Source organism: Molothrus aeneus, chromosome 3, assembly GCF_037042795.1.
Source record: "Molothrus aeneus isolate 106 chromosome 3, BPBGC_Maene_1.0, whole genome shotgun sequence".
Classification (NCBI taxonomy): Eukaryota; Metazoa; Chordata; class Aves; order Passeriformes; family Icteridae; genus Molothrus; species Molothrus aeneus.
The window spans coordinates 60,279,362-60,291,377 of NC_089648.1; the positions used below are offsets into that span (position 1 = coordinate 60,279,362).

General features: G+C 41.9%; 1 protein-coding gene across 1 annotated transcript in view; it reads left to right on the forward strand.

Annotated features, from left to right (window-relative positions):
* The first annotated feature begins 2,816 nt into the window (after positions 1–2,816).
* The window catches only part of ECHDC1 (ethylmalonyl-CoA decarboxylase 1), a 42,008-nt gene continuing 32,808 nt past the window's right edge, over positions 2,817–12,016 (forward strand). The window contains exons 1-2 of the mRNA XM_066545766.1: positions 2,817–2,877; positions 10,027–10,248. Coding sequence (XP_066401863.1) covers positions 10,029–10,248 — 220 coding nt within the window. The 5' untranslated portion in view covers positions 2,817–2,877; positions 10,027–10,028. The remainder of the gene's footprint in view (positions 2,878–10,026; positions 10,249–12,016) is intronic.

Genomic DNA, 12,016 nt, shown 5'->3' on the forward strand with positions numbered 1-12,016 from the left:
CCAGCTATGCCTTGCTGGAGCTCAGAGTCAGCTCTGCAGGAGGAAATCCTTAAACAACATAGACAGAGAACATAAAATCAACACATGGTGATAGGATGGGTAGGGAGCTACCTGGGAAGAGCTGAGCCCTTTGCAGACACATCCAGTGACCGAATACTGTGTGAGAAACTGGCAGCTGTGGTGCATGAAGTGAACAATGGGCTGACATACAAGTACTGATACAGTTCCAGTTCTGAGGTACTCACGGTGACTGCCCTGTCCCCAGCCAGCCCCTGCCTAACAAAATCAAACCAAGTGTAACTTGGCACATGGGGCTGCATTTAGAAAGCTGCAGCAGCTCTGGGGTATTTCAGATATCTGCAGTGAGGACAGGAGAGACAGCTGGGGTGGGAGTCTTGTTAGCTAACCTGATATAAATTGTCTCTTCTCATGAATCACAGATGTCAGGCACCAATGGGATTTGAGAGCCTCTTGGGTGAGGCTGCAAGGAGAAACTGAATATTATGATTTTGGATCCAGAAATCTAGATTTTAGAAATATTTCAGAAATTTAGGAATAGAATGCATGTCTCCATCTTTTTATGTGGGCCTAGTCTTTGAAGTATATGTTACACCATCCTTTAGCCTGCCACACTTCCACACAGAGCTGATGATATTTGCCTCCTAAAAATTACATTCAAGGGACCCTTTATGAACTGGCTATGGGTTTATGTGTTGTTTAGTATCCAATAATTCCTGAGATCTAAGCCCAGATCTTGTCATCTATCTGTTCCATTGCTCTGAAAGGAGTTCATAAAAATAGCACCCGGGAGCTCTGTATCTATTGGAATTCAATATTTCAGTCTGGCAGCCTTGAAACCGAGAGTGAAGCATTGCTCTTTTAGCCAGTACATTGTTGCCAGCTTCTGGGTCAGCAACAGGGAATGGGCACATTCCATATAGTTCAGGTGGTGACCTGACTCTCCTAGGTCAGTACTGCTTCAGCAGTGCAAGGAGAAAGTGTTATTGAAATCAGTGGAATTATGTGCAAGAATAAGAATAAGCAACTTTGCAGGAGTTTACATTTTTTTCCCTTTCTTTTTCTTTCTTATTGTACAGTCAAACATCCAGGGGACTAGTCACCATCCTGCTGAAAATTACAGCCTGTCTGGTCTTTAATGTCTGTTTTCAAAGATGATCCCATCCACCTGTTCATTTTCCTACAATCCTCATTCTTCACTCTGAGTGCATCCTAGTCTTTTCCTTATGTCCTATATGACGCAGGCAATAATACCAACAATGAGGCAAACTGGTTTATGGATCTGCCGGTGCGGTTTGTGCTACTTCCAACAAGCGCTGCTAGGTGGCAATATGTTACCTGGAAAATCACGAGCTTCCAGCCGCCGTCGCCTTCCTCTGCTTCTGGCCGAGCTGGGACGTGCCTGGGCATCGCTCCGCTCCAAAGAGGGGACAAGCCCTTGGAGCAGGACCTGGTGAGAGCAGCTTCACTCACACAGATCTTTATTGAGGTTTTCCAGACACAACTGCAGGGCTGAATCCTACTGGAAAAATTCTTTGTGAACCCAAGAGGAAAAACAAGAGGCAAGCCTGCTTGTTGCAGAAAGTGTTGTAAAAAGGAAATGTATCCTTCTGTTGTATAAAGATAGCACTGCCTGGAACTAGACTATGTCATATTCTCGAGTCTCTGAATAATACAAAGTTGAAAGCACTTGTTCAGCGTGTAAAACTTTTGTTTTCCCCACATAAATGAATAATTGGAATCCCTACATATTCAATCATAATTTTTAATGAACTAGGCCAATTTTGGAACATTTGTATTGACAGTTGGGTTGAAAAACAGCTTTAATAAAGATGAAGAAGATATATTTCCAGTTACATATTTCAGCCATGCTACAAATACTTAAAACTGAGTTGTCTTATGTATATGTCTCAACAAGGACACAGAAAGATTGGCTCATATTTGCATAATGTTTTGAATTTGCAAAGCACTATGCAATCTTCATTGAAACCATTTATTTCCCTTGATCTGGCTGCTGGCAAAACCGAGGGCAGGGTTGTGTGTGACAGTGCCATTTTATGCCAGCCTCAAGTTTACACAATTCCAGTTTGATGCCAGGGTAGCTTGCGGCTTGCTCAGCACTTTGGCCCAGCTGTCAGAGCTGGGTACAGGTGAGCGGCACCTGAAGCCGGAGAGACACAGCGGCCAGGAGCAGGACAGCTGGAAAGAGCTCCCACTTAGGCTGACAGGTAAAACAGATGGATGTGAAAATGGGGAGCCCAAGTCTCTCCTTGTGGCGACGTGGACAGGGAGCTGACATCTCTGCTGCCTGCTGCGCACCCCAGGCACAGCAGGTGGGGGCCCCGCCGCTCCAGGCTGGATGCTCCCGGCAGCGATTCCTATCCTCGGGCGAGACCTTGTCCTGAGCCAGCGGAGAAACAAGGATCTCCAATTCCCCGACTAGGATAGAAACACGGGGCTTCGTTTTCAGAGATGGAGGCGATTGGTGCAGAAAAAAACAATAATGACGACCTGCTTAAGTAGTATTTAGCAACCTTGGAGCTGACAAGTATCGTCTGCTTCAAAATTGCTTAAATTCGGGCAGAGTTCTCGCTGCTCGGAGTCACGGCCTCTATGGACGCGGTGTGAAGCCCTCTCCTGCCGGCCCCAAGTCAGTCCCAGCTCCCGGGGGCTCAGTCGGCTTTTGATGCGCTTTGGTCGGCCCGGGGCTGCCCCGACACCGCCGGGCCCGGGGCTGCCCCGACACCGCCGGGCCCGGCCCGGAGGCCGCGGCCGCGGTTCCCGGCGGGGCCCTTTCCCCGCAGCACCACCCGCCTCCGCTGCTCCGCCGGCGTCGGGGCCGGTCAGTGCCGGGCCCAGGTCAGTGCCGGCCGCGGGGCTCCGCTGCCCCGGCCGCCCGCGGCCCTCGGGGGGAAAAGGGGCCTCTGCGGGCGAACGGGGCCGCCGAGGCGGCGCTGCCAGGGCGGGGCAGGCGCGGGGCGTCCCGGTCCCCGCGAGGCCTCGGGACGCCCCCGGCTGAGGCGAGGTGGCTCCTTCGGTGCGGGAGAGGCCGGCGGTGCTTCTACTCAGCCCTGATACCTCGGGTCCCGCTTTGGGAACAGCCGGTCACCGCCCACTTCGGCCCTGCTCGGCACTGAGCCCTGCCTTGGCGGTTGATTTAACATAAAGTCATTTTGTTAAAAAAAAAAAAAAAAAAAAAAAAGTGTCAGAAAAGCTTCCCTAGGTCAGACCGCGTGCATCAGCGCGCTGCTCGGGATTTTGGCATCGCAGGTTAGCAGCAAGAAATGTCCGCTGGGGAAGTAGCTTCCACCCCTCGGTCTCTTGAATCTTGACATCTTCCCAGGGTGCAGGGAGGCTGCCATTGCTTCCCGGGACTCAGTGTGTGGAGCCAAGGAAGCCGGGGACGGGCCGTCCCGGTGTGGTGCTGCTGGTCACCACTGCTGTGACAGGGGTACAGGAGAATCGTGGCTGCGTGGTCGGTTCGGACCTCGGTATATGTTTTTTTTGGAGTTGGCAGGAGCATTTATGGGTGGTGGTGGTGGTAAGGTGAGAACAGTAAAGAACAGTGAATTAAGTGGAATTCAGAATACTTCTTGACTATAAAAGTTACATTTTTCAAGGAAATACTTGAAATACTTTCATTGGGAAAGCATCAGTATTTGCGATTACAGCAAGAATTGAATTCATGCATTTATGGTTCAGGATTTGGTGACTGAAAGGCAAATGATGAGTTGGTTGTGGTTGTTTGCATTCGTGTAAAGTTGTGCATCTGCCCTTCTTAAAGGTCTCTAAAACACACCTAGTGGGCAGTGAACTTAAAAGACTTTTCTGTCATTGTTAAAAAAACTCCTTTGATGACAAGTGTGAAGAGAACCTCTTTGGATCAAAGCATTAAAAAATAAAGGACCCGAGTGCCTTTTGCAGAAGATAACAGATTCTTGCTCTCTGCTATGAAACTCAAAATATTTCACTCACCATCAGACCAAAATCAAATGTTTTTAGGTAGCGTCATCTGTATTTATGGAACGCTTTCTTTGTCAGCTGTTTTGCATCCTTAAATACGATTGTTTTTCAGTATGTATCTTTGTGATTTGTTTACTATTCTTCAAAATAATTAAGATGTAATTAAGAGAGAATGTAATTGTTTAGCTATAGAAGGACAGTTCACATCTAAACTCTACCCTACAGGGATCATTAAAAAACTAAACGACGAACACATAATTTGGAAAGCCATAGCTTACTATGCCCAGAATTGAACTGCTCAGAAACGATGAAATAACAAGAAAAAAAGAGAGAGAAAACCAGAAATGAGGTGTAAATGGTCAGCCAGCTTAAAACTGAATCTACAGAGAAGGTTTTTTTTTTCCTTAAAGGGTTAAAAGTTTTTTCTTCCTCCAGTTAGTTTTTATTTCCCTTGCACATTATTTGATGCTATTTCAGTTAGTTAATTTGGACATCGTCTCATTTCTTGTTTTCTCAGCTTCTGGATGGATAAACTTTGTTTCTAATGCTGACATCTAGAAAGTAGCAGGCCCAAATCTTTTGTTCTCTCAACAGTAATACAGAAGATACAGAATTGTCCTTTAAAATACCAGCCACTTTTAAAGCCTGTTTTTAGAGGAGTCGTAAGGCTTTTCAAGTAACTTGATGAACTGGAGAGATTGTTGATCCCATCTAATTTGTCTACAGTGCAGGTACCAGAGAGAATGTAGTGAAATTTTGAACAGGGCTCAGCAAGTTTGAGAGCCATGACATTTTGAGAAAGACATGAGGGATCTGTTCCCTAGTTGGGGAGGCAGAATCTCCTCAGCTTCTGTATTTGCAAATTATGTTTTGTCAGTAGGTTTTCTGCTGCTGATCCTTTAGTATGCTTATGATCTGCTCACTGATTGCTTTCAGCAGTGAGGAAGCCAGCTGGAGAAGTGACTGCCCTCAGCTTGCTTCATCTGGTAATTATTAGAGTGGGAGAACCTGTTGAACAAGGTGTTTAAGTTAACCTAACCCACGCATCATGGAAGGAAAGTAGAGAGATGGATAAGTGGATGGATAAGTGGTGGAGGGCTCTGTAACCTTCAGGTGAGGGGTGGTGGTGACAAGCAACTGGCAACAGAGGAATCCGATGTGTGAGTCCACCCTACTACACCTTTCTTGTGTCTGAAGGCAGGGTCTACTGACTCCTTGTCACTGTGAGACCAAGCTGGCTTCTTTTTGTGTTTGAGTCTCTTCTCTTTGTCCAACACCATAATTTCTTTTTTTTTTTTATTCCATATAATCACCCACCAGCCTACTTCCTAGGGTTACAGACAATTGTTATTTTCACTCATTTTCAACCTACTTTTTTTTTCCCTACAAATTGGCTATCTTCATGCTTTGTTTCTCCATCACTCTGCCTTTTCATCTGCTTTCATGCTTTAGGGTCAGTTGTGCCAGCCCTCAGTACTGGGCCACCACTTGCTTTCCATTAATTGGCCACTGCAGGAACCTGTTGAAGCATCTGCCAGTCTTGGTGACTGCTCTCTAGTACAGGTTAATGCCTTTTAAATGACTGGTAAGCCATCCACAGGGTTGATTTGTGAGTCATCTCATCATTATCCTCAATTCACATCTTCTAACCTTCCTTCTCTTCTTTGCACTTCTGTGCTTCTTGCTGAAATTGCAACTGCCAAAGGTCTTCATCAAGTCAGATTTTCTTCTTGACCAAGTGCCCTTGATACCTTTGGTAGTCTTACAAAAGTGCCTAATTGTTTTTTTAATGCCATTTGAATATTTTCTCCTCCCTGAGATTTATTTTGTGGATTTTGTCTGTTGAATCCCTTTATTTGTGTTATGCTTAATCTCAGTATACCTTCATCCAAACCCAGAAATTCAGTTGATGGGTTTTTTTTCCAGGGCCTATATCTGCTCATCACACCTGTCACATCCTGCCCCAGATGAAAGGGCATGCTTGTTTCTCTGATGTATTGAAAACACATCCCTGTATCTTTTTTTCCCCATTTTCTTTTTCCCTGACTTGTGTCAATAATTCAGGCACCATTTTTGAACTGGAATTTTCCTTGCTCATGTATTTTAACTTGCTGATTTAGCTTGCTATGTAGTGCAGTGTTTCTTGTTTGAGCATACAGCTCCTAAGATTCAGTTCTCTGGTTTGTATTAGCTCTTCTGCCCTTTCTTCCAGAAACTTGCTACATACAGCCCTTACCTCTTACTTTGGCCAGGTGTCTTAATGTTCAGTGATGATTGCAACTGGCAGCATTGCTGGAGGTTGCTGTTTGATACATCATGTGTTAGGAGACATTTGGGTTGCAACAGAGTAGTGGTAATGGCTAGGGCAAATACCCTTGTTCAAGAGTTACAAATTTCCCAAAGAATCTACTCAGAGAGTATTGATGTTGGTGTTACCCCTAGTATTCCTATGTTTTATTAACATTGTAAGGTCTGAATTTTACCTAGACAGTTGCCAGAGGCTGTCAGAAGGCCTCTGATAATCTGCACGCACAAAAATACATAGATTGTGGGTGCCTGCATGTAGATACATGTACTGCTCTTGTAGATACATGTGCTGCTCTTGCATAATGTGTGCTGGTCCTTTGTACCGAAGTGCTGGCACTGGATGTGTTTATATTAACCCACAGTCTGCTGCCCCACAGGCAAGGGTGTTACAATATCACTTGAGTGTCCAATGGGATTTAAACTGTTGGCATGTAAGAGGTAAAATAAATATGGAATGAACAACTATTGATGTTCATACTGTTGGCTTCTCTCTTAGTTGTCACCAGTGATATATAAAGCTGTAGCACTTAAAACATATGAAAGATGCTAATTGACCACTGTTATTCATATACTGTCAGGTTGGGCTTTTTTCATTGTAGGAACTGTGAATAAATTACCTTTGCTACAGAGGCTAATGGGTATAGCATGTTGCCTGTTTAAAATTAGACTAAGACTCCATTTCTGTAAGTATGTATAAATAGATGTGATTATGCTAAACTGAAAATCTGAAAATTTTAGTGTTACTAATATCTCTTGGCTGGTCCTACAACATTGTAAGTGTTATTGCAACATCTTTCTTTCGCTGCTTTCATGCAAAATACAGAAATAATCTCAGTCATGCAGTGGATTGTGAGCTCTCTGTACTGATTGAAATTCTGGGTGTTGTTTGTCAGATATCACAGAAATCCCTTTAGACTGAGAGAGCTCTAGCTCTTCCTATCATACTTTTCTTGAGTGGTTAGCTCAGTCAGACTGAACTATTAAAATAATCTTATTTTTATTAAAAAATTGCATTGGTCACTGACCGGTACTGTAGGAGATGGTTGTAAGGAAAATAATTCAAAGATTATACCTTGCATGAGTCATTAATCATGAGTCATGATCAGCAGGCAGTGGTATCCAATTTGTTTTCTAATCCTGCACTTGCTGCTGTTCTTTATTACCATAGTGATAATATTAAAGAGCTGTTAATGCATATAACCACGCAGCTGAAAATGACAGACTCTTTTTTCATTGGAATAAAATTTCCATATCTTAAGTTTGTTTTGCTCAGTATATTTCTTGTCATGAGAAATTCAGTAGTGTATAAAAGCCATAAAAAAAGTTTAAGTCAGCAAGTGGTTAAGTTAGCAGAAAAGCCTTTTTCCCCCCCTCCTTTTTGCTTTCAAGCCAGTCATTGGGGCTTCCTAGAGAATTCGAGCTAGTCTGTTTTAGTATGAGAGCTGGGGACACTTTGTATTCATTAAAAATTGGGAGTTGGTTGTTCAAGGTACACTTTACAAGGAAAGGCTGCACTGTCCATGTATTTCATGTTTGTTCTCTCCTGAGCAAAAGCTAGCAGCTGGATGGAAAGTTTTATTGCTTTAATATGCTGAGGAATGACTACTGAGGTTTTAGAGAAATGGGGAAGGCTGTCTCTCTCTTGAGAGACTGAATATAAAAAGAATCAATTAGGAGAAATGAGCTTTAGAAACCCATTTTCACTCTTTAAATAAAATTTTAAAAGCTCTGAAAGGTGGTAGCAGAAGTGTTGCTGACTCTTAGAATGTGCATAGATGGAGAGTGTTTGGGTGCAGCAGCAGTCAGGGAATGTTTTTTAATGAAGTAATGAATCTTGTATTCAATTTGATTTTAAACTTGATCAAACTTTGTAATTAGTTTTATTAGTTTACACTTTGGAAAAGTTCATCATGACAGATTAAAGCCTTGTTTGCCAACAGATATTAAAAAATCATCCCTTTAAGTTTTCTTGTGCAGATGATTTTATAATGCATAGATTTGTGCAGGCCTTACTAGTTTCTTTGTGTTGAGCTTGTGAGATCCTGTGGTATTGCTGGGTGCAGTTTGGCAGGACAGGTACGAATCTACTGGCATAGATGGCTCTTCACAGTTGCCTGGTATTGCTGCATGTACCTTCACATCCCATAGTGTGGTTGCTCTGCAAACTCCTCCCCCCTTTGAATGAGGACTATACCTGCACCAACAGAAGCATTTTCAAGTTTAGTGTAGAATGGTACAGCCAGTGACAAGATAAGTGTTCACCTGACAGGGCTGTTCACTTGTTTCATTAGGAGCTAATTGTCTGTAGTTTTTAATGTGCATTTACTTGATCATGTGTAAATAATAAAGGTTTTCAAAAATGTTGAGTCTGTAAGATACCCTGAACAGAGCATACAATATAGCTGTCACCAAATTCTGTCTCAATTAATGTGTTTGTATTCTGAGTTCACCTTAGAAAAACTTACCAACACCTGCTTGTCAATATTGAACGTATCTTGTTTCTGCCAAATATGATTCTGAAACAAAGAAGGTCTTTTCCCAGTTATCAAAAAAATGAGCATCTACCATGTCTTCTGAATGGCCAAGCCCATTAAAAAGTAGGCCAGGGCAAAGGTAGGACTACTCTATCAAATTGCAAAATAACAAGCATTTCTTTTCCCATGTCCCGTGGGGATTCTTTTGATTCCCATTCTGATTGGTGTCTAAGATGGCTTTATTTCCAGATCAGCTGTTTTCAGTTCAGGCTTTACCCAGTTTCTTTTAAGTCACTTCTAAACTGCTTTCTCCAGTAGACCCATTTCCAGAGTAAATAAATTAAGGCAGAGATGCAGATCAAGTGATAATTACTTTCTTGTTATTTCTTGCTCTACAGTCGTACACTGTAGAGTGGAAATAGCAGAGGAATAAGCCATGGGTATACTGGTACACAGAAATACTTTACCAGTGTTATTACCTGTATAAAAGGCAAGTATGGCGCTCAATGCATAATACTGATGTACACTTCTCATCCTTTGGAGCACTGCACAGACTCTGTGCCCAAATGAGATTAACTCAAGGTGCTACTGGGATGACTGGGAAAAGCACATAGCAATCAAAGGCTAGGCAGACTAATTAGTTTTAAGATAAGTTGTGACAATTGTGTTAATGGAATTAGGTGACAGGGAGCAGACTTCGATACAAGAATGATTTTCAGTTCTTAATTTTTAAGTTCCTCAGGTATTTCTCTGGGTAAGGTCTTGCTCTAATAGTTGCTTACAGAAAAGCAGGACATCCAGATCTTGAGAGTTGTGGGATTTGATAGGATTTTTCCTCCATTATAGGTGTGTTTGGGGGTCTTGGTATTTTTTTTTGAGCAAAGGGTGAGGGAGGATTTGGAAGAGTAATACAGAATAAATTGGTCTAGTGGAATATGTAGATTTTTCTGTAGTTTTTGATCCTCTTTTGCTTTCTGCACACAATAACTTTTTTGGTAAATTTTAAAAGGAAATATTTTTAAAGGTGCTAATACCTGGCTTAACTACTAAAATCACTCTGTAAAACAACTTCTGTTTACTTGTGACGGTAGATTCAAATGAAGAATTTTGCTAATATAGTTTGCAGTGATTTCTGTCAACTGTTATGGTTGTACCACCTTTATATTAGTTGCTGCTGTCATACTTCCCTCTTTCTCAGAGGACTGAAGTGGATTTCAAAAGAAGTTTCCTAATTTTTTTTTCCCCTCACTCCTTGTATTTCCAGAAATGGCCCTTGCTCTGTGGAAGAACTTTCTTCAGATTACAATGAAAAGGATACTACAGCAAAGAAGGTTGTCACTGTATAATGGTGCTCATGGCTATGAGGAAGAATTGATAAAGAAGAAACTTCAGCAGTTTTCTGGTGGATCTATCAGCCTTTCGAAAGAAGACAATGGCATTGCAATACTTACTTTGAATAACCCAAAGTTAATGAATGCCTTTACAGGTATTAATTAGTTGAGGGGATTGCTGTTTGGTTTTGGTCTTTCTCTTGTTCAGTTACCTATTTTGACATTTTGCCTAAAGAAAGAGAAACACTCTGCTTTACCACGCCTTAGTTAAAAGAGTAAATGTGTTTATTCTGATGTGCAGCAAATGTGTCCAGTGTTTTGTAGTAACTTTGCTGTACATGTCATAAGAATCTAAGAAATTCTCAATGACACAAGGACTGTCTTGCAGAAGGTGCTTCTCCCCATGTTGTTTAAGTGTTAGCACAATTCTGCCACTGAGCTCTTTCTTGCATCTCCTCTCATTTTGTCATCACTGCTCTGGAAATATGGAAGGCATTTCTGTGGGTATGAGACAATGCCACCTCCCTTTTGTAGGTGATATAGAAAGAAAGACTGAGTTTATTGCTTGGTTCTTTACCTAAAGCCTTCCCTGTACATTAAACTTCTGTAGTTTGGTCTTTTCCACTTACCCAAACTGGCTTCCATTTGTTCTTCATTTGCCTTATGTCTTAAATATCAGTGACTGGTTAATTAAAGATCAGATGAGCTGCGTATTCTCAGCTGTTGCAGGTCAGTGATCTATTTAATATGCTTTTACACTGGGGAATACTTAGCTATCAAAACCAAGTGCCCTATTTTATTAATCTTGTATTATGAGAGGGTTTTGTTCTCCAAGTTGAGTATATTTGCTGTCTCTTCTTAATTATCTAGATTATTCCAATTTATGCCACTCTCTTCAGATATGAGTGGCACAGGTCCAGGGTGTGAACCTGCTTGAGCTGGAGCTGTGCATAAGCCTTTACTGTAAGAATTATTTTGTCTGTTAATATTTTGATGTGGATGCATTTGTGTCATTTTGCTAATTTCTTTGTTGCTGTTCTGTCTTCCTGCCCAGTTCTCACTGTTCCTTTGCTGTGAGCAAACATTTTGCAACATACTAGCAAAGTGTGCCCTTTAGATGCAGAGTGCCAATCTAGTCTTTCCACTAGTGATTGTTATCTGAAAGGAACCTAAGAGAGCAGCAGAATTGGTGGTAATGCACCCAGGTGTTTCTGCATTCTCTTTTTGTTTTGCTTAAAAAACTCATGTATAAAATCATTACCTAACTTAAGAAATTGTAGCTAAAAGATGTTAGCATAGGGATTGTCCTTCTGCATGCCTCCCTGTCAGCATACATGCTGCTATACAATCATAATTACATGGTTGTTTCTCCTTTTTCTACAGATTGGTTTCTATTTTTGACTCAAAACTGTGCAAAGTACACCCTGTAGACTGAATGCTTTTAGCTTATTTGCTGTGGAAGTTGAAAGGGGCATGCAAAGTGAGCTGTAACAGCAAAAGGAGAGAGCAGACTAGGTTTTTCTGCTCTTTGAAGATCAGGAGTAATAAAAGTAAAATTGCTTAACCCAAACTTCCATAGAAAGTGGCAAATATGCTCTCTGTTTTCTATGTGCTTGCCAGGAGGGGCTCAGAAGTGATTGATTGGTAGCCATGCTGAGCAGATGCAGCTGCCATTTAGGCAACTGATAGCTGTTCTTTGCCTATACAATGTTCTGTGTAATGTTAATGTGCTGAAATCATATCACACATCTGGAGATGACCACCCAAAATTAGCAGACATTTTCTCTCTGGCTCAGTTAGTTGTCTGTAAAATAATCTCTCCTTACAGGACTGCTGTGGAAATAACTTATTAGTGTGTGTCAATTAGATGTTCTAGTAGCAAAGACCTACAAAAACCACGGAGGAAATTAATAACTCTGTCTT